The sequence below is a fragment of the Polypterus senegalus genome, chromosome 13 (assembly GCF_016835505.1).
Source record: "Polypterus senegalus isolate Bchr_013 chromosome 13, ASM1683550v1, whole genome shotgun sequence".
NCBI lineage: Eukaryota > Metazoa > Chordata > Cladistia > Polypteriformes > Polypteridae > Polypterus > Polypterus senegalus.
In genome coordinates, this window is record NC_053166.1 from 67,067,076 (window position 1) to 67,093,600 (window position 26,525).

Below are 26,525 nucleotides of genomic sequence, written 5' to 3' on the forward strand. Positions count from 1 at the left end.
TTGGCTTTTGCTCTTTTCCAGGTATGCAGGCAGCAAAGCCTCTTATATGAGTTTGAGGTCTAGGATTACTTGGTGCTCATGAGGCCTGCTCATATATTGAGATCTACCAATATTTTGAAGTCTGTTTTTGTGAACTCTGCGTCATAACACCCTTAGGCCAGAGTTATACTTCACGCGACGCGACGTATGCTGCAGCGGACGCTCCTGCTACGCAAGCGTTGTAATGTTCATACTTGCGCACGTACTTTACGTAAATCTGGAGGAATCCACCAGGTGGCAGTGCGAGATATTATCGCGGTGAGAACATGTTCGGCTTCTCTGTGTTGTGAATTGCCTAAAACACCTATTAAATTCCAATAACACCTTACCGCAATATCTCTGAAAAGGATGTTTATTGATTAAATCCATCAATCCAGGCATGTGTCCATTCCAGCAAGTATTGGGCACGAGTGAGAAACAGTCCCTTGACGAGGCCTCAGCTCATCGCAAGGTGAATACAAGCACACACATACACCAGCGTCATTTTAGCGGAACCAAATCCCCAAATCTGCATATCTTTGGAAGGAAACCGGAGCACAGTGTGGAATACAAGCAGGAAATACCAGCAACATAACTCCCTGCAAGACAGCAGTGCTATCGCTCCACCACCGTGACACCCCCATGTGTGTAATTATTCTCCCATGTGTGTAATTAACAGTATTCATTATTTAAACAAAATTATATGTAAAATGTAAAATACACACTTTAATGCATTTCATCATGAAAGTGATATTAAGTATAAATTGAAGGATTCTAAATGTGCAGAGAGTTGGAATATCATACATTTAGTTTGTTCTGTGTGGCGATCTATTGCTGCTTTCTGCTGCTGTCAGGTCCAAGAAGCTCGTAGCGATTAAAAACTGGGATGACGTTTACGACCGTCTGCTTTAATGATAAAGTAAACTACGAGGTTAAAGTGGACATTTCGAGATTAAAGCCTAAGTTTCCACTTCAATCACAAAATACATGTTTTCACCGTGTCCTTTATTTTTTTCTCAGTGGCTCAAATATAACGCTATACATTATGCCGCTGTTGTTAAGTTGCAAAAATAAAAAAATAAAAAAGATGGCACAAAAGATGGTATGTGAGACTTTTAGAATGTATAGTGTCATTACGTTCGGGAACTATCGACATGTGACAGAAAGCCTCTATGCAGATCCTACGGGATGAATGCTTCGATGTGGTGAAGCAAAATGCTGACATAAAGATGCATTTGTGGTGCTTTTATATTCAAGCATCGCATATTCCCGATCGTAATGACACCAAAAATTTTAAAAGTCTCACATACCATCTTTTGTGCCGTCTAATTGTGACACCAAGGCTGTCTGGGAAGTATGGAAAGATTTCTGTCCAAAATGATGTGTATTTAGTACATTCCCAAAATATATGGCCTAGTGATGCTGACGTTTAGATGCCAGTCCTTGCAAATTAGATCTTAACCTGGGTATATTTTATACAGTCTTCAACAAAATGTGATTGGTGAAAGATTTTTGGTTGAATTATGGAATGCTTGCCGCATATTGAACTAAAGTGTATTCTATGCATGGCTGAGGTCCACTCCTTTTCAGTGATGACAAATGAAAGGCCCCTTTCCAATGTTCCCAACGTTAAATTCTTCCCTTAAATGAGAATGCACATTTTTATGATCTAAATACTGGTAATAAAATAATGGCGTAAGGCTCATTTACACCAAATGCAAAAAAAGGAGGTAGTATGAAGTGCTTTATGTTTTTCAGTTCCTTTATTAATGTGCATATTGCTCTTAAATCTCCCACCTCATTAAATCCCTTGTGTTGTCACTGTTTATATTTTGCCTCTAGTGTTATGCAATAAATTACTTTTGTAAAAGGAGGCACAACAACGTGAGAGGGTTGGGACAACACCAGGTGACCCCATATAGACAAGAACAGATAAAGAAAGCATGCAATAAATGCAGAGAAATCCTTTCAGACAGGGTTCCAAAAAGAACTCTCTCAAAATGGCCGAACTGCTGATCATAAGGCTTCCCGGTAGGGTGGGTTAGGTCCAGGAGGGTGGACAACAGAAGTATGTCAGATGTGGAATGGCTGTCAGTCTTCCGTTCTGCAGAGGGAGGAAGAGAGAAGGTGTTAGCAAACTGTGCTAACTCTTGGTTCATCATCACCAGAGCCCTTAAGCTGTCTCCTAAGCACACGTATAAATTGCTCATATTGAAGTGAAGTTTTAAAAACAGACAATATTTAAATATGCCCTTCTCTATCTGATTTCTGCTATTTTTATATGCATATGATTTTACACAATAAACAAATGCCTGCAATTATGCTTAATGTATGTACAGTATGCACTAATTACAAGCATTATATAATACTATTAACTCAAGATCTCAAGATGTTGTGTTTCTAACAGTCCTTCCAATTCTTTCAGGGTGAAAATATCTTCTGCCTATATTTCTTTAAGTATTATTATATTAGCACAGTTTTCTTAGGACAAATAGCTTTTTAATATATTGATTTTGTGAATTATTGGGAGATTGCTATTGTGAGAAATATTACATGGGGACCATTATTGGAGTTGACTACTACTGAAAGAAAATTAACCCAAAACATGCAGCACTTCCTGCAAAAAGTTTGTGTAAACTACCATGCGTTGCTGTGTGTTTATGTCCCTACTTATGATAATGGTCAGCGCTCATATTTTGTATGCTTAAAATGAAGGGTATATAATAATGCAGTTCCTCTCATTTTTCTTTGTCTTCAGGATCTGATTGGAGACCTTAAGTATGAATTGACCGGCAAGTTTGAGCGCTTGATCATTGGCTTGATGAGACCTCCTGCATATCATGATGCCAAAGAAATAAAAGATGCCATTGAGGTAAAGTATAATAATAATAAAATTGTTGAAGTAAAATTTATCACTCGTAACATCGTATCCTAGATTAAACTTTTTTTTTGTTGACCTACTGGTAGGAAGAATAAAACTGTACACTTGTCAAGTGTTGGCTGCGCTTAAGGGTTTCAGTGTATCTGTTAATAAACGCCCTTCATCAGCAACACCTTCTTGAATATTAGATGCTGCTTAAGGCTGTGAGTACCAATTTTGCCAGATCTAAGCTTTATGCAGTTTGCTACCTAATCACCAGATCTCAGTCTGGATAAATAGTTATACATATACATATGAGATGGTTAGAATGATCTGTTCTGTATTCCCCGCCTGCCATATCTCTATGTAACACAATGCTGTGAACATAGGAAGTATTTTGTCCTGCATTTTTTATACCTTGTTCACTCCATGTTGCTATAAATTTTGATTTTTTTAAATAAAAGTGGTGGACCAACCCCATATTTGCTAGGTCAATTTAATAAACTGGCCACCTGATTTAAATGTTGTACATATCCTCACTATTGTTGAACAATAGATTGTGATTTTATTTTTTAGTCATTTAAACATGGCATATCAATATTCTTGCCTTCTCTGTTTTACTTTTCTCCAAGCAACACTTTATTTCAAATGGTAATCATTTCAATTTATTTAAAATAATTTCATATGGATAAAAAATATAGACATAAATTGACTTTGATGAGTTTTTGCTGTTTTTTCAATTGACACATTAAATTACTTTTCTGATAATTGTCTTCCTTGTCTTTTAAAACAGAGTCAAATTTACAGAAATTCAAAATTGTTACACATAGATTAGGTAGTTCTGTAAAATTGTGTGTTGAGAGTGACATTTTTTTCCATGCGAAAACTACGCACTAGTCATTTCCCAGATCTTCCGCTTGCAACTAATCATGCTTTGCTCTTGGATGTATGGATTTGTATCCATTATTGGCTGTAGAATTTCTAATACGTCCGATTGTTTAACTCTTTCGATTCTATGTCGCATCGCTTCTCGGTGATCGTAAATATAAACCTGACCAAATTGTGGATTCTTTGAAATTAAACTTGTAGTAGCTTGAATTATTGTAGTATCCATTATTGGCTGTAGAATTTCTAATACGTCCGATTGTTTAACTCTTTCGATTCTATGTTGCATCGTTTCTCAGTGATCGTAAATATAAACCTGACTAAATTGTGGATTCTTTGAAATTAAACTTGTAGTAGCTTGAATTATTGCAGGACCACAGATTCTCATAGCATATGGTCCTGAATCGTGTAAATCTATGTTTTGAGCACTGAATGATGCAAACACAAACAGATTATTGTAGATTCTGATATTTTGCCTGTAGTGTTTGTGGATTTCACTTTTACCAAATAACAAATCTTTTATTTCTCACGGATACGCCTCTTCATTGTGAAGAAACACTACTTTTCCCTGATGGCAACACCAATTAGACGATCTACAAGTTTCCGACTTAAACTTTAAAGCTGTACAATATTTACATACATCTGTCCTATCACCTATGTCCGTATATTCGAGTTATATTTCACCGAGTAATAATTTGTGTTTGTTAGCGCTAATGCGATCTTTACTATCAAATTTTTAAAACTTTTGAATTTTAGTACAGGGGGTCCTCAGGTTACAACGTTTCAACATACAACACTCACTCCCATAAAAACTTAAAAAAATTGAGACATGAGAAGGAATAAAGGTAAGCATTTTTTTACACTCATTTTTTTTCTTGTTACTACAGTACAGTGTACAGTACAGTATATTTATGTCCTTTTCTTTTTTCTCAGGCTTAGATTTTGTGTTTTTATGCTCTAGATTATGATTTTGCAAATGTATTAAGATAGGTAAGTGACTTAGGCTAGAGTGTGTTTCGACTTACACCAAAATTCGGGTTACATCACTGTTGTAGGAACGGAACTGTGTCGTAACCCGAGGACCCCCTGTACTTTATAATCTCTAACCTGCTCTGCATGTGTATCACACCAATGTTTTTGAACCTCTTTACGAAGTTCTACTTTGTCTTCTACTCTTTGTCTTTTATTTCTACCCCCGCTTTGACTGGTTTTCAATTCAACTTGGTCTGGGCTGATTATAACGTTCCTTATTTTCCGAATTTGCACTTAGATTATTATTGTTCTTTTATGTATTCTTTTTTCTCCAATGCTTTTGGACCTCTTTTCGACACGCTGCCCTTTCTTCTTCGCTTATTCGTTGACGTTTCATAAAGAACATATAAAATTATTGTCCAGAAAAGCATTACATCGAAGGAAATGAATAGATTGCACAGGAACTGTGTCTGAAAATAGCATTCACACGAATGAGAGGTGATTGGACCGTGGGTGTGGTTAATTCTCTTGGTACAAAGTCTCATCTCTCGGGACTTGAAATTATCTCTCTGAAAAAGTCTTGTCTCGTCCCAGGATTTTTTTATATAATAGAGAGAAATATGCTAATAGTTTAGAATATCTATGGGATTTTTGATTAATAATTTGATTATTAATCGATTATAACAGCAAAGTAATTATTATTCAGTGAATTTCACAAACATATAAATTTTGTATTAATATTATAAACCTAACATGAGCAACAAGAAATTATGTAACAATTTGTTTGTCTTTCAAAATATGTACATATGATTCTTTTTAAACCTTTCAGCCACAAAATGATTATTAAGAAAGATTTCTTAATCAGTTGACTCTAATGCAGCCAAAATTTTAGACATTTAAAAAGCAGCATGTTCAACATAGTTATGCTTTACTTAGTTGAATTTTATAACAAGTGGCAGTTGTCAGGTGACTGTCTAAAAGGTATATGTAGGCCTCAACTCTTTAATTATTCCTTGATTTTATGAAAAAAGTATACAGTACTTTCACAACAATACTACAATATCTGGAATGGTGTACTCTGTGAAAGGTGCCATCTGAAATACAATTTGATTACTTTATTGTCTGCTGAAAGGCTTTCACAGTGGAGGAACTTGTGGTAGTACTTTTGTAGTACTGGCTTGTTCATTGATGTTGGTAGCCATTTGTCTCTGTTGGAGATTTAGGATGTCCAGCAAGCCCATAAGCAGTCCCTACATGTACAAATAATACAATAAGGTGCCCTTCCTGGAAGTTTGCATTGCTTCAAATGAAACACAAGGGATTCCTTTTTCTTGCAAAAGTTGTCTTTTTTTCAGTTTCACCTGCGGTACTTCTCCCATTTCACTGGAAGTCCAGAAATGGTTTGCTGAATTGTACAGAACTGACTAAATTAACAAATAATATAAACATATTATGTCTTTTGACTGGTCATTAGAATGTAAGTAATTTGTCGATTTCACATACACTGCAAATCCTAACTTGAAACTGATTCAAATCTTGTTTTTCAGGGAATAGGGACAGATGAAAAATGTCTGATTGAAATTTTAGCCTCCAGGAACAACAAGCAGATTCACAACTTGGTGAATGCCTATAAAGATGGTAAGAGCAGTGCAGTGAGTGAGGGTTGCTGCTGACTCATGCTTTCTTTAAATTTCACTGGAACAGATTTTTGTTAAGTTGCTTCTGCTATCATTTGTGTGCCAGTTTTCTGACAGTGTATTTTTTTCCTTCCCAGAGGACGTTTATCTGTCACTGATGTGGAAATTTTAAAACATTTGGTAATGAAGCAATAGTATATTTTCTCTTTGTTTACATCTCCTCAGATGACTTTATAATAATGTAAACTTTCTTTTCTGGCCATGTTTGGTTAATAATTCCTATGACATTGAGCAATGATGACATCCTTCCACTTTTATAATTTAAATGAGAATTTAATTTGAGAATTCTGATTTTGAAACATACTTTTAAGGAAAGAATGTTTCCTCATTTAAATTATTTCCTTTAAGGTGCATGAATTTACCAATCAAAATAATGAAGTGCTGGGGATACTCCTTCCTTACTTACATGCTCAAGAAATCTCAAATAGTTTATTATTTTATATATAAAATCTAACTTTTGGGTGACCGCTGCTGTCTGTTTGTAAGTCCTTTCCATGTCTATTGGGCTTTCTTTGGGTGCTCTGTGGTTTTCCTTTTTTAAAATAAATGTATATATAACCGTACATTAGACACCATTCAAACAAGTAGGTATTTTCCATGTTAAATCTAAACATCCTCTCCTGCCCAATTTAAAAGGCCATGTGAAGAGAGTGCCTAAAATGAAGCACCCCCTAATTTATACTGAAGATATGACATCAAGAAGTTAAACAGAGGCCCACTGTTTATTCTACAGCAAATACCAAGAAGGTTACACGGAGGCTTATTTAGTTTTGCACTGCATTAATCTTGAAAGTCATTAAAAAAGCTTTGGACTGTTTTGTGTAGAGAAAATTAGGTTTTTAGATTAAATAGTGTGACCAGTAAGGGGCGTTGCAGCACCCCAGACAGAACCACCTCAACACAAGTCCCAGTATAATAAAAAGGTTTATTACACAAAGGCTTTGCAAATCCCATATACCACAATTCCTCTCTTCTTCTCTCTCCTCCCCCAGATGAGTTTTGTCTTTCTTCCACCTGATTCCAACTCGCCTGGATTAGTCGCTTCTTTTATCTTGGATGTGGGAGTATTTCCAGTACTAGGGCAAAAGCCTGTTGGAAATACTTCCAGCCCAAACAAAAGTCCCATAAAGTAGGTATGATGGATCCCTGCAGCACCCCATAGCAGCAGCACGCCCTGGCAGCAAACACAAAACCCGACAAGGCTGCCCTATGGGACTACAGTTCTCAGCATGCATTGTGGGTGTCTGCATAAGGTAGTGTTGCCCTGGGAAGCTGCCAACTAGCGTATCCTGCCAGGTTGTCTCACCCATCCTTCCTTCACCGGGTACCTCCAGACAGGGTACTGCTCCTGGGTCCAACCATATCGGGAAACCAGTGTACCCACTGCCACACTGGGATCTTCTGCCTGTCTCCTGGCTGAGGCAGGAATCTTCAACTTGTTTCTTGTGTTTTTGAAAGGCTGGACTCCCATCCAGCTAAGAAATCTTGTCCCATCCTGAGATGGTGACCCTTGCACAATCACAATAGGTAAAATATGACATTATTTTCCCATTGAGTTACAGTAAGTGAGTTATAATTTTAACAATTAAGTAACATAATTGACATATGCAAGCAATGTAGGTTAAGCTGTCACAAAAGATGTTTTATAGCACAACGTTGTCCCATGTGGTAGTCTTTTCCCCAATATGATCAGAGAGTATGGCATTCTCAAATCATATGACTTAATGAGGCAAATACTTGATAACATTGTTAATAATTTGATAATTCTCAGCTAAATTACATCGTGCTTTGCAGAAATTGTTGAAGAATTTATCTTACTGGTGATTGGTGTACTGGTTTTCCCTAGGTACTGCAATGAACTGGTACCCTTTGCAAAGGTTTGTGTCCCCTGAACAAGTGCTTCTTTGATATTATGGTCCAATGCTAACCAAAAACTCACCTCATCTCAGATAGAGGAAGACTAAACATCTGTGCATTAAATAAAAAGTAGCGCTTAGCTTAACTGTTAATAGGATGAACATGAAATATACCAGCAGCCATAGAGACATAATCATGATTGCTAAGAACAAGTGTCTATGATAGGTCTGAAACATGAGACAATTTCTTGTCTATCACTGAGATTTTGACTGTCCAACTATTATAATTAGCTGGGTTCTGAAAAAGAAATCATCCAAAGGCTTGATGGAATTTAGTAAAATGCAGTCTGATCTTAAAACATGTAGACAAAATGGCAGTAGTAACAGTGTGTAGTGGCCCTTTTTATCATTGTATTCAAGTATTGCCCAATGAATGACATAGTTCCTTATATTCCTGCAATTTCTTGACCATATGAAAGACTTTGTTTTGATCATCAACTCTAATTTTGTTTTCCAATTTCTCCACTTGTTCTATAGTTCATATTGCACGGCAACATTATAGACAGAGCAAAAAAATCAAATATATATGGTCTGCCTAACCATTTAAACCATAAATCAGACTCTGGTCTGAATTTGACTAGGCAGGTTTGGAAAGGTTCAAATATATTATGTAAGTTAAATATGCCTTGTTTAGAAATGGAGTGAATTCCCATTTAGAATTGGTTGCCTTACGCCTCATATTACAGGGATATGTCTTCTGCAATAACCCTAATTGGAAACAGTGGCTCTGAAAATAGATTAAGCTAATTTGTATGTATAATATATTTCAATTTTAGCATTTTCTAAAAATACATTTTTTCCATCCATCCATTTGTAGTTCAGAATTGGTGTGTGCTGAGGATAACAATTTAATAGTTCTTCATTTTGTAAAACACATTTAATTGAGAGCAAAAGCTCCTTGTTATTTTTAAATTTTTAGCCCGTAAATTAAATAAAGTATGAAATCAAAATCAATTAATTTCATCTACATACATATTAATAAACTACTTTGAGTGTTTTAGGAGATGTACTACATAATAGTAAAGTTGTGCTGTGGTTTATGCTACTGCCTCACAGCTTCTGAGTCCCAGTTTCAAATCCCATTATGTTTTCACTGTCAGTGTAATCTTTGCACATTCTACTGATGTCTGCTTGAATTTTCTTTGACTTCTCAGGTTTCTTCCCGTATCTAAATGTACAAGTGCTGACTGAAAAGTAATGAGTCATTTTTCTTTTTCTAAGTAGCATCCTTCACATTAAATACATTTTTTATTATGTTTCAAAAACCAACTCAAAGACAAGTAACAGGCTGTTTTGTGGAATAATTTTTAGCAACGTGTCCATGGCATTTTTCACTTATTCATCTGAGGAGAGTGTCCTTCCGCATACTTGTTTTTTCAGTGTTGGGAATGCCCAGAAATGACACAGTGCTAAAGGTATGGGTGGTGTTCCAGTGGAGTCCCACCAATTTCAGTCAGTGCTGTCAAACAACTGTTTATTGAGCAAATCTGGTCTTTTCTTCCTCTTGGCATTTGCTTTTTTGTGAGAATTCTGTGTTCCCACCTGATGCCAACACAATGCATTTTCAGTTTCTCCTTCGCAATTTGTTTAGTCTGTTCAAATAAGATGTCAAGTGAAGCCAAAAATCCCGCTCTTCTTGCAATAGTTAGTTAGTCTTGGCAATGCTGATATCTGTAACCACGGTGGACAGCCTCCCTGAGCACACTTCGTAACTCATTCATATCTTGCAGACCTTACATTGCTTTCACCACCGAAATACAGCATTTAATCACTTTATGCTTGCCACAACATTTCAAGAGTTTCATTACTGCTCCTCCCATGTTTAATGCAAAATTCAGTCATTCACCTCTGCTATATTCTCACAGGAACATCTTCTTCATCCACCATGACAACATGTGCAAGGTGCTTTCACTCACTGTGGCTGAAGAGTATGGCAGTCCAACTGCAGGTTGAAACACATCAATGTATGCCATGAATGTATGCCACAAACACCTGCGCAGCATTCCCATCTCTACCTCCCTGACAGAGAAACAGAGACAGTCTCATTACTTTTCAGTCAGAGTTTGTTCTTCCTATGCTTACTGCACTCTATGAATAGGCTCTGGCCCCCCGGGATTCTGTGTGAGCACTTACGGGATCTGAAAGTGATTAAAGAAATAATAGCAGTCATTCAATTCAGAATATTGCTTGTTGATTTTTTTGTGAATTTTATTAATAAAATGATAGAATATTTCTTTTGATCTGATTGCATTAGTTTTAGTTTTTAGTGAACCTGAGATAAGTACTATTTTGGGTGTATTTAATGACACTGGTATCAGGAAGGAATATACTGCCATATATGCTGTTACTAGACTATTCGCAGCATATTTTCTAATTATCATTCCCTTTATTTATAGCATATGGTAGAAGTTTAGAGGATGATGTAATAGGAGACACATCTGGCCACTTTAAGAAGATGCTGGTAGTCCTGCTTCAGGTGAGTTGACTGCATTCATTTTTTAGACACTCTTTTGAAAGAAATAGCGTGTTTTACAGAACATTCTGTCTCTCTTATAAGAAATTCCAAGTTTATTGTTAGGTCCAAAGTAAAAGTATCAAGTGAAATGCAGTAATATTTGCAGATTTAAGGCACATCTTTTTCTCCCCACAGGGTACTCGTGAAGAAGATGATGTTGTTAGTGAAGATCTTGTGGCACAAGATGCACAGGTCTGACCTGAATAAAATCTTTTTTCAAATCAGTGGAGGTATCCAAGATTCTCAAAAAGGGTACACTTGATACAGAAAATGAGTACCCTAGATTGTTCACTTCATTAATATGAAGTGTTATAGGAAGTGCGGCACTGAACAGAAAATTGTAAAGAATGCATATTTTCTAAATAGGTGTGATAATGAAAAATAAAAAGATTTTAGTAGCATAATTAGCCAACTCCTCAGAGAAAAGTATAGCTGAGGTTTTTTTGTTAAAAGTACCTGCTATATTTTTAAAATATCGCTGCTGTGGTCATGCCTCTATGTGCACTGAATATGTTACCTAAATAGCCAAACTTTAGTCTTTTTGAATTTTCTTCTTGGGGATTAATCTAATCTAGTCTAATCTAGTCAAGTCTAGTTGAGTCTAGTCTAGTCTACTTTAGTTTGGCCTAGTGTAGTCTAGCCTTTCTCCAAACAATTCCATTAGAGATATCTCAACTTACTCTTACTACAAAGGAAGAACAGAGAAGAGAATGAACAGGTGGATGCACAGTGTCACATAGTAAGAGGAAGATGAATGTAGAGTCAAGAGAAAGACTTGGTGTGTAATCAGTACGTGTTGTGCTGAAGAACAACTGCATGTGTAGCGAAAAGCAGAGGATGACTGGGTCAAGATGTACACCAAGGTAAAGATGGAGCAGATGAGGCCAAGAAAGAGGCAAAAGAAAATGTGGTGATAAGAAAAGAATGGGCCTACCTCAAAGAATGCCTAGGACTGCAGAGAGTGAAGGAACAAGATAAGGAGGCCATCTGACTAACCTAGGTAAACCTGGACAATGACCGTTATAGCATGGTGGTGACTGAAGATAGCAAATGTTTATCAGAAGCACCAGTAAAGTAAAGTTTTTAATGATCTCTTAAGTGAAGCCTGCACAAAATAAATAAAAAATCGACCTGTTCATCCATTTTATAATTCACTCTTCCAGTTCAGTGATCTAGTGTCTCTCAGACACTCAGCGACACAGGTCACAAGGTAGGAATCAAACAAGGTTAGGGTGACAGTCCACATACACACTCTGCCGTATTCAGTCACCTTGAACAAGTTTAAAGTCACAGATCAATCTAACACTCAAGTGTTTGGAATTTGTGAAGAAATAATGGAGTACATGGTAAAAAAATACATTGGCAGAATGGGCAAACACGGCACAGATGGGTCACTGGAGCTGTGAGGCAGTAGTATCAACCACTGCATCTTCTACCAACAGTCTAGAGATAAAAAATATCTAGTCTAAAAAATGGTGAAAAATAAGATATCGGCTGTTGGGGGAAAATTTAACAACTGACAATAGTTTTTTCATTATGTTTTTCATATGTTTGTTTTATTGAACTCAATTTCTACAGGAGTTATATGAAGCTGGAGAGGCCAAATGGGGGACTGATGAAGCAAAATTCATCACCATTTTAGGCAATCGGAGTGTCACCCACCTTCAGTTAGGTATGAAGACAGAAAAAGTAAAGTTTGCTTGAATGTTTATTTGTTGTTGTTTATCAATTTAACATATTTGCCGTTGAAACTCACCATTTCTGCTGGTAGTGAATTTAGGGGTATTAAAGCTTCCACTGTATGCTAAATATGTTTGTTTTTCATTTGCAAAGTTACTGACATGTCTGTTACTAAAAACGATAATGTATTCTTTTTGTAAAATACAGCCTTACAATATAATGTGATGGAACTGAGGCGCCAGCCCCAAACTACAACACAAACACACACAGAGTCCCGGGTTCAAATAAAGGATGGTTTTTATGACAAAAATCCCTCATCCAAGTTACACAGGCACAGAATTTGTCTCTTGCTATCACCTCTCCACAATTCCTTTCACCATTGCACCAACCTGTCTGTCCTCCCAGCTCTGACTTGGCTGAATAAGGGAGTGTGGCCCCTTTTATTGAAGACCCAGGAGCACTTCCAGGTCACACAGAAGTCCCAAATAATAGGGAGTACATCTCTCTGCAGTGCCCTCTTGCGGCACTCACGGGCCCCAGCAGGGCTCCCCTGCCAGGTTACATTTCCCAGCATTCCCTGCTGGGTCCTGAATATGCACTGATATGGATTACTGCTCCTATCTAGCACCTGGAGAGAACAAACAGACCTTGGGAGAGAGTCTTTTCCTGTCCTCTTCTTTTTCCCCCATCCAGGGGAGGTACTGGAACAATATCCGGTCGGGATGCTAGTCCATTTGCTCTGTGTCTCCCATTCGGGTAAGGAATCTCCTTCTGTGTCTGGGCTGTCCATCCATTGCCTTGGGAAGTCCCATTTGGGTGTGGCTGCTTTCCCTTCTTTGGTCGAGACGCCTGATGGACCTCCTGAAGCCTCCCGTCGGGGAAAGGAACCATCCCCATTCCTTGTCAGGATGCCTGTCCAACCCGTGTGGCACTTAAGATAATTGGGCATTTCTCTCATAAACATATATAAATTTAAAATGTGAACTTGTCCAAATTTATTTTTGTACCAAGTACTTATAAAATTTCTTTATTATTAACGATAATTTTAGGCTTATCATGTACTTTGACTTGTTAGCACATTTCTGGAACTAGACTAATTTGTTTTGTTGATTTATTTTTTCTTCCAGTGTTTGATGAATACCAACGTATTGCAGAAAAAGAAATAGAGGATAGCATCCGTGGCGAACTCTCTGGAGACTTTGAGAGACTTATGCTGGCAGTGGGTAAGGCAGATGTTTGTGCTTCATGGTTTATGTATGAAGTTAATGTGGCTATCTCATGTAACAAAGCATATACAAGTCAATGCTGACCAAAACATTATGCTCCTCCTGAGAAATCACTTTTTTTTTTTTACAGTGGATTGTATCAGAAGCGTTCCTATGTATTTTGCAAAGCGACTGTACAAATCAATGAAGGTGAGGCCTAACACTGAATAATGGCGGCACTGATAAATACAGAATGAGTTTTTCATTAAAAGTATTGTACTTTGTTGCTTTGATGGAGCAAGTCTAATAGACTTATTACATATTATAAATAAGCTTTTCTGGGGTTAAGTGAAGTAAAATGCAGAGTTATAGCCTTAAAATTGTTATATTTTATGTGTTTTAATTTTGATTATATAACACTACTGACATTAGCACATATTTATGTAATACACTATCGGCCTCTTCTCAGCTTCGGCATCTTTTGCACACACCTTTAATAAAGTTAGAATTGCCTGATTAGGCTACTAGAGATGTATTATTTGAACTCAGTTATGCATCAGGATGGATAATAATCACTTTATTTGTAAAATAAATAGTGCAGCTGTAAGTTATATCTTAAAAATTAATGATTTACATGCTTTGTTAGTCTTTCCTTTGTTATTTACTATATAATCTACTCCAGTTCTGACTGGCATGTTAACTCTGCATATTGTACTGCCAACTTCATAATTCTTGTACTGCAATTTATTTCCAGGCCGAGATATCATCTGTTAAGAGTCTGAATGATAGCCACCCTCCACCCCCTCACATTCTGGAAAATAAAAAGTTAGGCTAATTGATGATTTTACATTGGCCTGATCTAGGGCAGGAGTGTTCCCTTCAGTAAACTGGTGTCCTGTCCAGGGGTGATTCCTGGCTTGGTATCATTGTTTCAGGGAACACTTTAGAATTGTGGTTTGAGGACTTGCTGCAGTGCAATTACTATTCACTTCATTCACTATAAGTGATATACACAAACAAAGCCTTTGTTAAGGTCTTGTTACATAGCAAGTTACAAATAAATGCACTTTATGTAGCTCCTATTCTAAAGTGTTGCATATTTTTGCAAGTATAAGCAGCAACATCCTACTCAAAAGGTAAAATAGCAGGCGAAGAAAATGAATACAACAGAGTAGTCTAATCAGACCAAAACTAAGTTGAATAGTCTGAGAAAAAGAGTTTCTATATGTGACTTATTTAATTAGTAAATGGCAAAATGCATGTTTCAACATAAAGTAAATGACAACTAATAAGTACAGGTTAAAAAACGTAATAATTTTGATCACAAGACATGCCATTCCATGTTGGTCTCACACTTTTTGAATATGTAAAAACCTGTCCTAAATATTTGATATCAAGTTAGTTTCATTCTGTTAAATTTCTGTTTACAGGGCTTGGGCACTGCTGATAATAGCCTCATTAGAATCATGGTCTCACGCGCAGAAATTGACATGCTGGATATAAGAGAAATGTTTCGGCTCAGATATGAAAAATCACTCTACAGTATGATTAAAGTGAGTCGTTTTAACAGTTGTAGACTATTATTGTTATCATCATCATATTTATTGATTAGATAGCTGGTTCATTACAACTCCTATACAATGCAATAATTTGCCTGTCATATACAGTAAAGAAGGAATGTTTGATCCTACTCCTTAGATGGCCAATGTAGCCACAGATGTTTGCTCCAAATTTTGTTTTCTTTTGTTTCAATCTTTGTTGTTAATTTAACTTCTTTTTTGTTTAAATGAGTTGCCCCAGCTCTGTCTGCATCAGAATTTTTTTTGTAGTTTAGAAAGAGATTCTTGTTGTTTCTGTGGCTTGAATGCGCAGGACAGGTTCTACAATTTTTTCCAATGCTATTTATTTTTGTGTAGTGCAAAAAAATAAACATTTTCTGTGTACACATGTTTACAACTCTAATGCAAATTATTAAACCATGGAACACTTATATGAATAAACAAATTATTGTAAACGTACAGCGAAACAGAACCAGTCTCAATGATTAAATAAAGCGTGAAGTTTAATAATGTTATAACTGAGGAATAGAGGAAAACAAAACCTCCAGGGAACAGCATTACTGAGGAATATAAACATTTAGAGGGGTGAGGTTGTTTATGGTTTACAGACAAAGTCACCATTTTAATAATCTAAATTCTGGACCAGATATCTAAGATTGCCTCGCCACCCTCAGCATTCAACAACAACAGACCAAAATGTCATCTAAAAAGAAACAGATTGAATTGTTTTATCATTAAATCTTAAGGCTCCTGGTATGTCTGGTTGTGCAGGAGCAGTAGCTTGGTAATGTAGCAGTGGCAGCAAGAGCCACTGAAGGATACCAAGAAGAGCTACAGGCCTCACAGTCAGAAGAAGGCAGATCATCCCAGAGCTCTGGGGTTTCATATCCAACATGACATTTATGTGTCCTTGGAACATTTAAACAACCTCTACCCTCAGATTATAATGTATGTACCTGCTTGTATTCATTGGAAATGAAATAGGGCTCAAGCTATTTAAAGCTCTATATATTTCAGGAAGGTTTTTGAAATCAACCGTAAACTTATGTCAAAGCAAAGCGGGAGTAATATGGGCATACTTCTTGTTTCTAATAATTATCCTTTCATTGGCATTTTGATTTAACTGAAAGTTAGAATGGAATAATTTGAGCAACCTGTAAATAACACAGTTCAATCCGCAGTTTTACTACAGGGAATAATATTTTTGCTTTTTCTGTAAACCATAATTTACTGGTGCAATAGATAATCTTTAGATTTTCTGTTGATTCTGAGGTTCAGATAATGAGATAGCTTATTTGGTAAGATTCTTACCAGGTTATATGTGTTCATTAAGTAATAAGATATTACAAACATCAGATGTAATCATCTCTTGTTTACAAATGATGTGTGAATTTTTCTAGAAAAATGTTAGAAATTTAAGGCATTTAATTAAATAGCATGTCCCTTTATCCAAAATAATTGGGTTCTAATTATTAAACTGGTTGGAGCAAAAGTCTGTAGTCACTATGGCCATGTGGTGCAGGGGTTAGCTACACCTGAAATAATGCAAATCATCCACTAAAAAAAATTGTTTGATAACTGCAGGATGATCTTTATGGAATTACAACAGAAAAAATGAGTAGACTACAGTTAATAATAAATGTAAGATGTAAAATTTAATTTAAATTCTGGATGATGTTTAAAAATAAAGGCATATCATAATTTCAGGATGACACCTCTGGAGAGTACAAAAGGGCCCTGCTGAAGCTTTGTGGAGGAGACGATGAGTAAGCAACTTTCATGTGTAATTTTTGAAGATGATGTGTACCTTCAACTTTAGAAAGATGCATGAAATAATACATTTAATTATTGTTGTACTTAATAGAATCTAAAGGCATATTTTAACCACAGTTGCATACCAATTGAAATATTGTACGGTGTGATTTTTACTGTTTTCACACCAAATCACATTAGTTCCAAATTAACCTATTATATGGAGTATTGTTTTGACAGTACAGTTTGATTTTGCCAGTAAGCATGAATTTAGCTCTTTGCCACATGTATTTGTAAGGCTATAAATGTAACGTAATATTCTCACATTTCACTGTCATGGGGATGCTGAAGCCTATCTCAGCAGTGCTGAGTACAAGCCATTACACACAGAAGCCAAGGTACCAGACTATCTATCGCAGGACCCACTCATGCACACCATCACAATGGAGCCAGATTGCCTAACACACATGTCATTCACACTGCGAGAGGAAAAGACATACCGACACAAACAAGTGGACATGAGATATAAGTCCAGGATACTTGATTCATGAAGCAATTCTGCAAAGTACTGTGTTGTCCCCAAATGAATGCAGATATATTTAAAATCTTATTATTGTACTTTAGCTACTTTTTAACGGCAGACAATCTATCCACGAAAAACTACTTGACCACTGTTGTCAGTATACAATATGATGATTCAGTTTAATTTGTCTCTATAATAAAATCTCAAATGTTCTGAGCCCCTTTTAGCATTTTCAGTTTTACTATACATTTTTATGGAGATTTATGCTTCTTGATCCTTTTTGTTACACCAGTACAGTAACTTTTTAAGTGTCTTAGGTCTTTGCACTTGAGACTAAAATATTAAGTACAGTACAATAAAAGTACAATGAAATAATTCTCCAATTTGAAGAAACAATTGCATCGAATCAGAAAATATACTGCATAGATGACAAATATGTACTGTAGGTATGAGCAATTAAATTTTTGTTAATTGGTGATGCCAATTTGACCCATTGTGTTGACATGTGCATGTGTCTAGAGTATGGCCAGCTATGGACACACATCCTGTTTATGCTTGCCTTCAGACTTGCAATCCTCAGCAACACCACCATTGAAAAACACATTTAAAAATGAATCGATGGATGCGTTGACAATTTAGCAGCTGCATATCAATAAAGTAAAAAAATATCATACAATAATATAACCATATTTTCAGTGAAATATATTATCTTTCAGCTACTTCAGTAATATGCTTAGAGAAGTCTTGTTATTTAGACTTCACTATAATATTGGTGTCCTGAAAAGGACTGTCATTCCCATCCAAGGCTCCTTTCAGCTTCTCTGGAGGTTAAGCTCTGGCTCTGAGCAGCCCTGCATTGAAATAAGCAGGTTCAGGAATAGATGGATACTTTACCCCAAAATCATCAAATAGGAATGACCGCATGTTTAGTAAAACACTCAAATCAGAGTTAAATAAAAACAACTGTTTATACTGTATATTTGAGTCATAGTGCTTAACTTTTTACATGGTTTTCATGGGAGTGTGAGAAATACTATTCTGTTAATATAAAAATGTTGCTTGAATGGCATATTACTGTAATTAATGGTGTACATTTAGTCAGTCTGTTATTACACATGCCACATTAAAACAGCTTTTTGCTTTAATGCATACATTTGACCATTGCTGCCTGGGTAAGCTCCAGCTCCCTAAAACAACAACTGTGATACATACTTTGAATCAGAAATTAATTTGTAACAATTCAAACTGTATTTCACTTCTAAGCTTCATTTCAAATTTTTAAATTCTTATTTTGGAGGGGTGGTGCAATGGTAGTGCTGCTGTCTCGCAGTTAGCAGACCTGGGTTCACTGGGTCCTCCTTGCATGGAGTTTGCATGTTCTCCCAGTGTCTGCGTGAGTTTCCTCCGGGTGCTTCGGTTTCTTCCCACAGTCCAAAGACATGCAGGTTAGGTGCATTGGTGATCCTAAATTGTCCCGTGTGTGGGTGGGTGTGCCCTGTGCTGGCTGGGATTGGCTCCAGCAGACCCCCGTGACCCTGTGTTAGGATATAGCGGGTTAGATACTGACTGACTGTCTTATTTTGGACTTTATAAAATACTGTATATTAAAAGAAAAAGTCTTTGTCATAGTATTGCAAAGAGTTTTCAGTATACCTTTAGCTTTATCTACCGTAGCTTAATCAATCATGCCCTATAAACTCACTCACCACAAATAACACAAATTATTCCAGGTTGTGGAATCCAGGTAACTGTTGTCAGCTTGGTTGAAGTGATTTCCATTACAGTAGCACTGTTTTCATTATGAGCACCAAAATATTAAAGTTCAGATTTATAATTGCTGTATTAGCTTGCAGATATATTTTTGTTGTTTAAAAAACATTGAAGATGAATGTGTGCATGCATATTATTTAAAAACAAAGTTTAATAAATAGCAGAAAAAGAGACTTTTTATTGTTTAGTGTCATTGTTGAACATTTAAAGACATATCTGTGTCTGTTGTCTTTGAATCGGTGGCAAGATCACACACTTGAGCAGATAATTCAGTAACCTGATCATTCCTTCCAAATATGTATTTAGTTTTTATATGTTGTGTAGTCTGGATAATTTCTAAATGTTAATTTGTCAGTTGATTTTTTTTTTTACATGTAATAACTATATATATTAACAAACTGGCATTATTGCTTAAAATTTTTGTTAAGATTTGCCATAAGTCATCGTGCACAGAGGACTATGCAGTGCACCAGTTCATGTCCTATTGCTGATGGTATTGATTACTGTCTTATTAATTAACATTGCAGCCTAGCTGGTGAGTTCTTCCCTGAAGCCGCCCAGCTAGCCTACAGGATGTGGGAAGTTAGCTCCATGCGAAAAATTGAGGTTTGGGTCTCAGCTTCTACTTCAGTTCCCTGCCCTCACTTACCTGCCTGTCCGCTTGCAATTCCGTTCTTTTGTGGCCTTACTTAACTGTTTTTTTTTCTGAGCTTTGCCTGTTTTTTTTCCTTTTCAGCTTTCAAACAAAGCAGCCTCAGATGTGTGTGCGCACCCCAAATAACACTTACTTGTCGCTAATGCTGAATTGTGCATTTTGCATTTACTAAATATGTGTGACTTTTTAGTTTTGTAAAGTTTGAAAATTGTATTGTAATAAATTGTTAATGCTGAATTTATGAATAAATAGATATTGTTCCCAGCTCCCTTGAATTGGATTAAGTTGTCTAGAAAATGGGTAGATAGCTGGATAGATGCTGTAAATAATTTGAATACTGAAAAAACAGAAACCAGCTATAGGTTTTCCTTTGTTTTGATCTGTTAATACCCAGGCTATGGTATATTAATCCTTGTCAGCAACCTTTAATGTCTATTAGTTCATACATGTTACTTTGTGACTCAGTTTGTGCTTATAATGCAGACATTTAACTTTGTCAACATCTATCTTTCCATTGAATTATACTGTTTGTATCAATACCGTATTTTTCTCCTGTCTCCCTTTTCACTAAGTTAGCCACCACCCTGTATCTAAATGTTTTTACAGGGTGGAAGATTTCTGTAGATATAAACTCGCAGACTGGGTATCTGGTTAGTTCACTTTATTTGCGTTAGTGCTTTTTGTTTACTTTCTCAGCAATGTACAGTATTAAAGCTATAGATTTCATGCTGTGTTTCCCAGCCTCAGCCCTGTATTTCTGAAAGAAAGAAAAAAGTAGAGCCTATCTAGATAGACTTTGTAGAATGGGTAACTATAAACATAAGTAATTCTACTTAAAACTAGGTGGCAGGTTCAAACAACTCCCTGAATAACCAACGGCAAGTAACAGCCTGTCACCATTTACAGTAAATAAAATATAAATGAAACACAGACATTAGGGGGCAGCATTGTCACACAAGAAAGTAGTGCTGTCAAAGTCTTGACATGGTAAAATGTATTACCGTTATTATAGGTTAAATTCTAAATTAATAAGATCAACAGGGAAAATGTAATAAACACAAATCTTTTATTTTAGTTTTGTGAAAACAGATTATATAAATAAAACAGTATAATAAATACAGCATTTGTATAAAAAATAGAAAAATATCGAACAATTCAGGCACATTTTAAAAATCTAAATGAAAAAGTAAACAAAATAAAAATAAATGTAAGGTGCACTTGGTAATAAAAAATAAATACAAATTACACATCATAATATTTAAAAAATAAATAAAAAGGAGTACATAATAGAAATTTTAAAACATAAACAAAATTACCATTTGCTGGCTTTAATTCCTGCAAAAGCAGTCACTGTGGCCTCCCGGTCCAAACAGTCTCAAACATTGTGCTTTATTGAAATTAGAACTACGAACATAGTAGATCTCAAGTATGTTTATTCACCTTTTAAGATTAACAACATCTCTCACTAACAGAGGCAACAGTGAAAGGAAAAGTCAGGACTTCTGAGGGACCCCTTAGACCACCATCTCACTGTTACAGACTGAAACGATTTTGGCTGTGCACTGACTACAGAGGAGTCTGGACAGACTGAATGAATCAGAAATAGACAAATTGTCTGAACAAAATGAATCAACCCTGTTTTGCTTCCAGTCATGTAAATCCTCTTTGTGATTTATCAAGTCATTTCTGACTACATTTAACGTTACTAATAAAGTAATGTTCATTATAAAAAGTCACAATTGGAGACTAGGGCACTTCTTGGCATCTGCTTTGCCTATCCTGTTGCTATGCCTGTGTTTATATGTCAGACTAGTATTATGAAATTCAAGAGACAAGGGTTACTGTGTTTTTTTAATGTCTATTTTGACTTGAGTGAGAAAGTTAAAAGGTTACCATAGGGTATCTTGTAAAGTTACAGAATGATATGCACCTGAAAGTATAGCATAAGTCTGCATGCCCAGATCTAAAGGTCGTACTCAATTAAAGAAAACAAATTGCAATCCACTTTTCAAAGCAAATGCCTTGCTCATTGTATCTGGCAAACATCACCTGTAAGGTACTTTTTATTATTTAGTTATCTTCATTTTGAAAGTCTGGTTAGGACAAGGTAAGGATAAGTCATTAAGTTAACTACCGAAAAGAAATCAGGATCACACAGTAAATCAACTTTCATGAAAGGCTGATGGAATCAGACAAAGTACACTTTTTTCACTGACTAATGACTTTGAATTTAACTGTAGCTTGCTTTCCTGCCATGTAGCCCTTTGAGCCATACATAACTTTTTCATATTACAAACAGGCAAATCTCTGCTATCATCTGTATATATTGCAGAGTGGATAATTTCCTTTTTAAGGGTGCTATATAATTAAATCCAAAAATATATACAAAAATTATAAGCATATTCTTTAATACTTGTTTTTAAAATAAAAATACATGTATTGTGTTTTATATTAATACCAGTAATGGTGCACTGCACGATAACGTGTAGTGAATACACTTGACTCGAGCATTCCTAGTTTTTATACTCTTTCTCTGTACATTTAGCATTCGTTTGCTCAGGGGTTGATGTGCTTGCTGCTTCCTGAGCAGCTCTTCTTTTCTCCACCCTAGCGGCTCGCTTCTTTTCTTCTTTCGTCTGCATCTTTTCACATTAAAACTGTTTTAAGTCAGTGATGGTTTTGCAATTACTTACTACATTTTCCTTAATTTTTCACTTAAGCTGGCACTTGAATGATTTAAGATATGAAGAGGTATGGGAAGTGAGGGCGAAGGTGGTAGGGATGAGAACAGCGCCCGTATGCATGTGCCGCATGGCCACCCTGCTGGCCACTGCCAAAAATTGATTCTACAATCAAATAAAAATAAAAAGAGGAATAACCTTGGAGGTCAATCATCACCCTGAAAGCAGATAGTAAATGTCACATAGTATGTGTACCAAATTTCAGGTCAATAGGTCAAACGGTTTGTGAGCTACAGGTGATTGAAAATCCTGGACAGACAAATGGACAGCGACGATAGTGTATTATATAAGAAGATAAATATAAATTTTGAGGAACATGTAGGATGCTTAGCAAATAAAAACATGTGTAAGGTGTTTACTTCATAATATTTAAAATTTGCACTTGATATGGGTATATGGACCAGTCTAAGTCCTGTGTTTTGTTGCCAAGTTTCTCTGCTCAGAGTATGTGCAGCAACCTCTCAGGTAGAACTTTTCCACTCTCTGAGTCTTCCAGGGAAGTTAATATCTACTGGATGCATCCACATCCACAGGGGCATGACTGTAAGAAGATGTCCTCTTTGCAAGTCTCTTGCCTATCTTGTGAAAGTTTGCTATTTGCTGTGTTGGGTTTCACCTTGTCTTGGTTGGAATTCCCTAGGCTTTGACCCAGGAAAAGAAAAGACTCTGCTTTGAGACATTTTGAATCTTTCAGCCCCTCATTAGGATTTTTTTAATACGCTTCTTGAGATTCCCACAGGAGGGAGCGAAACTAATTTTTGACTTACGGCTTTAGAGACCTGGATTTCACTTCCATTCCAGTCATTGCGTTTGTGGGATTAGCATGTTTTTGTCACGTCCACATTATTTTTATTTTCATACTCTGAATTCCTCCCACATGTTAAAGACGTACATGTTATATGATTGTAAACTGACCTAGTATGAGACTGTATGGTTATGTGTGAATGTGCTCTGCTATGCTCTGGTGTTTTATCTAATGTTAGTTCACGTTATGCACAGAAGGTTACCAGCTTAGAGACTGACTCCCTGTGAACAAATGAAAAAAGAAAGGGTACGAAAAGGGATGGAAGGGAGGATATGTATCCATAATAATTTGTGGACTGTTGCTCTAGCATTTAAATCTAAGTTCAGGGGAATTAGGGGGCCGCATTGTCTGCTAGAGTTATAGTGTATTAACAACTGAGATCCATGGTACCATAGTCATTTTACGAAATCATTTAATTTACCAATGTAAATCTTTTCGTTTGCTAATTCAGTTTTTTCTACAGTTTTCAAGGTCACTATCTGAGAATTGTGCTCACAATTAATGCTTATTAGCATCTAGCTGTAATCCTTTTGAACACTGGTGTAGAGTTTCACTGATCATTGTTTCTTTTTCTGGTGGTAGCTCCTTTCAAGTCTGGGAATTTTCTACTTCTTCAGATTTATTTGCACTTCATAATTATGTTCCACTTTCTTTCTACTGCGCGATTATTGGTTACATTTGTTCTTTTTATATCCTTTGCTTCAGCTTCTCTTTTTGATTCACTTTGTCGAGCATTATACACTCTCTCCACAGTGCTTTCTTCTCGTTATCTTTATTCATATTTGACATCATTGATTACTTAAACATGCTTGATGATCTGAGCAGAATGCTAATTTGAAAGCTGTTTTCCTTGAAAAAAAGAAAAATGAAAGAAAATAAAAAAGCCTGGTAGAAGAAGTACTAAACCTTTTGGAGCCCAAAGCCTGTTACACAGAGGGAACCAGCTAGTGGTATTGCCATGGAGGTCTCATATTTGGGTCCTGGGTGTCCATTATGTCCTCTTTGTAGTTGTTAATGGAATTTGTCATTTATTAATACTATTTATTCCTGTACTCACCTTGCTACATTGAAGCGGTCAGATCACCAGAATGTTTAATGGACTCAAATGAGATTACTACTGCTTTTATCATTACTTTTTAATTTCCTATATTATTTCAAAATAAAATTTCCTTTATTTCATTATAGTGTCAGTTTGTATGTGGACACAATTACACAACATTTGCTATATAGAATTGAAGTGCTGTTTGCAATGTGCCATCTGTTGGAATGATAAGTGTATTACATTTTATTAATATATGCATTACAAAATATCATTCCAATAGATAGAACATTGCAAATATTAATGCGGAACACTCCCAACAGAGTGTAACAGCTAGACAGGGAGAAATTGCTTATCTAGCTATAGAAACATAGTATGGTATACTTTACATTAACTATAAGGCAATCTAACAAAATAGTAATTAAATGTGTAAATGGAGAATCATTTCAATAAATTCAGTTGTGTTCAGTAAAACTAATCGTAAAAATTCCTATTAACTGCTTGACCTTGCATAGTCATCTGCTAACTTTTACAACTTTCAGCTCTTAACGTTTCATAGCTAATAAGTCTGGCTTCACCTAAACCCCCCTTATTATTTTTTTGTCCTTGTTGTAGTTGAGGGGAACAATTCGTCCAGCTGCTGATTTTAACCCTCAGAAAGATGCAGAGGCTCTAAGGAAAGCAATGAAAGGATTTGGTAAGTACAACCTGGGATGTAGAAAGGTGAGGTTAATCAGAACATTTATGAGTATTTCATTTTTTTGTAAAATCTGAAGTAAGCATTCTTCAAACGGTTTACCTGTTTTTATAAATATCATTTAAAATTTAATTTTAAGGAAAACGTATATTGTTTGCCATTTTCATATTTACCATACAATATGTCTTATTAATAGTCATGGCAATACAGACCCTGACCACAATCTAATAGAATTTGAAATAGAATGAATAGCTAAGACGGAACAACAGGAAGTCAAGTGATCAATACTGATTCATTTTATTGCATCCCTTTTAAATTTTTAGAATTCTTAACTATTCCTGTGTTGTTACCCATTTTTGAGGTAGAGAAAAACAGCCTGCTTTAGAGAAACAACTAACCCTGTACAAAATCATGACTCCATAATTCAACATCCAAAACAAAGTACAATAAAAATTTAACTCAGTATCACTTGAAAGTGCATAGATCTACTGTACCTTTCCGCATTGTCTCCTTACTCCATTGCTGCTCATTGAATGCCCAGTCCTACCATTGACCTTTTATCATTTTTCCCTGTTGTTAAATCATTTAATTGTAAATGTGGCCAATGCCATCAGCAGTTGACAGTTTTTTTTCACCCACATACTAGATTTACAGTAGTAAAAACCCAAATTACTAATCCATGACTTTCTTGTATGTTTTTTATGTTTTCTTTACTTTGATTTCATGTGAAACTGTTGGTCAGGAATTGAAATTAGCTTTTTTTAAAGCAGGACTGTCCTACAAATGCCTTAAAAGTTTCATAAAAAATCAGGCCAACTGGCAGACAGAATTTTACATCTTTAAGTATCATTGATACTGCTGGTAAGGATGTGAAACTGAGGGGAAAGAGTGTGACAATCACACTGTTTTCTTCTTATTTTCAGCAAACTTAAATTAGGCTGTCAACTATACTTACTACATAGTTTAGTTTTTATCAGATTTTTACTATAATATAATTTATTTGAAATTTATTTATTCTCACAACTCTTATCATATTAGGCTCTTAAAAATCGTAACGGCCTGGCCAAGCTGATATGTTTCATTGGTGTGTGCTATTTTAAAAGCACCTTTCTGAATAATATTTCAATTTTAATATTACAGTTATGTGCAGTCGTGTGTACCCTGCTCCAAACTAATCTCTATATATTTAAAATCCAACATCTGTCTGTCTGTCTGTATGTCTGTCAGCTTTTCACG

General features: G+C 35.9%; 1 protein-coding gene across 5 annotated transcripts in view; it reads left to right on the top strand.

The window, feature by feature from the left end:
• Nucleotides 1-26,525, top strand: part of anxa6 (annexin A6) — an 88,902-nt gene that overhangs the window by 27,114 nt on the left and 35,263 nt on the right. For all 5 annotated transcript variants that reach the window (XM_039774154.1, XM_039774153.1, XM_039774155.1 and 2 more), the window contains exons 5-15: nucleotides 2,777-2,890; nucleotides 6,283-6,373; nucleotides 10,745-10,824; nucleotides 10,999-11,055; nucleotides 12,442-12,535; nucleotides 13,671-13,766; nucleotides 13,900-13,958; nucleotides 15,179-15,301; nucleotides 17,015-17,073; nucleotides 19,880-19,958; nucleotides 25,208-25,289. In XM_039774154.1, coding sequence (XP_039630088.1) covers nucleotides 2,777-2,890; nucleotides 6,283-6,373; nucleotides 10,745-10,824; nucleotides 10,999-11,055; nucleotides 12,442-12,535; nucleotides 13,671-13,766; nucleotides 13,900-13,958; nucleotides 15,179-15,301; nucleotides 17,015-17,073; nucleotides 19,880-19,958; nucleotides 25,208-25,289 — 934 coding nt within the window. The remainder of the gene's footprint in view (nucleotides 1-2,776; nucleotides 2,891-6,282; nucleotides 6,374-10,744; nucleotides 10,825-10,998; nucleotides 11,056-12,441; nucleotides 12,536-13,670; nucleotides 13,767-13,899; nucleotides 13,959-15,178; nucleotides 15,302-17,014; nucleotides 17,074-19,879; nucleotides 19,959-25,207; nucleotides 25,290-26,525) is intronic.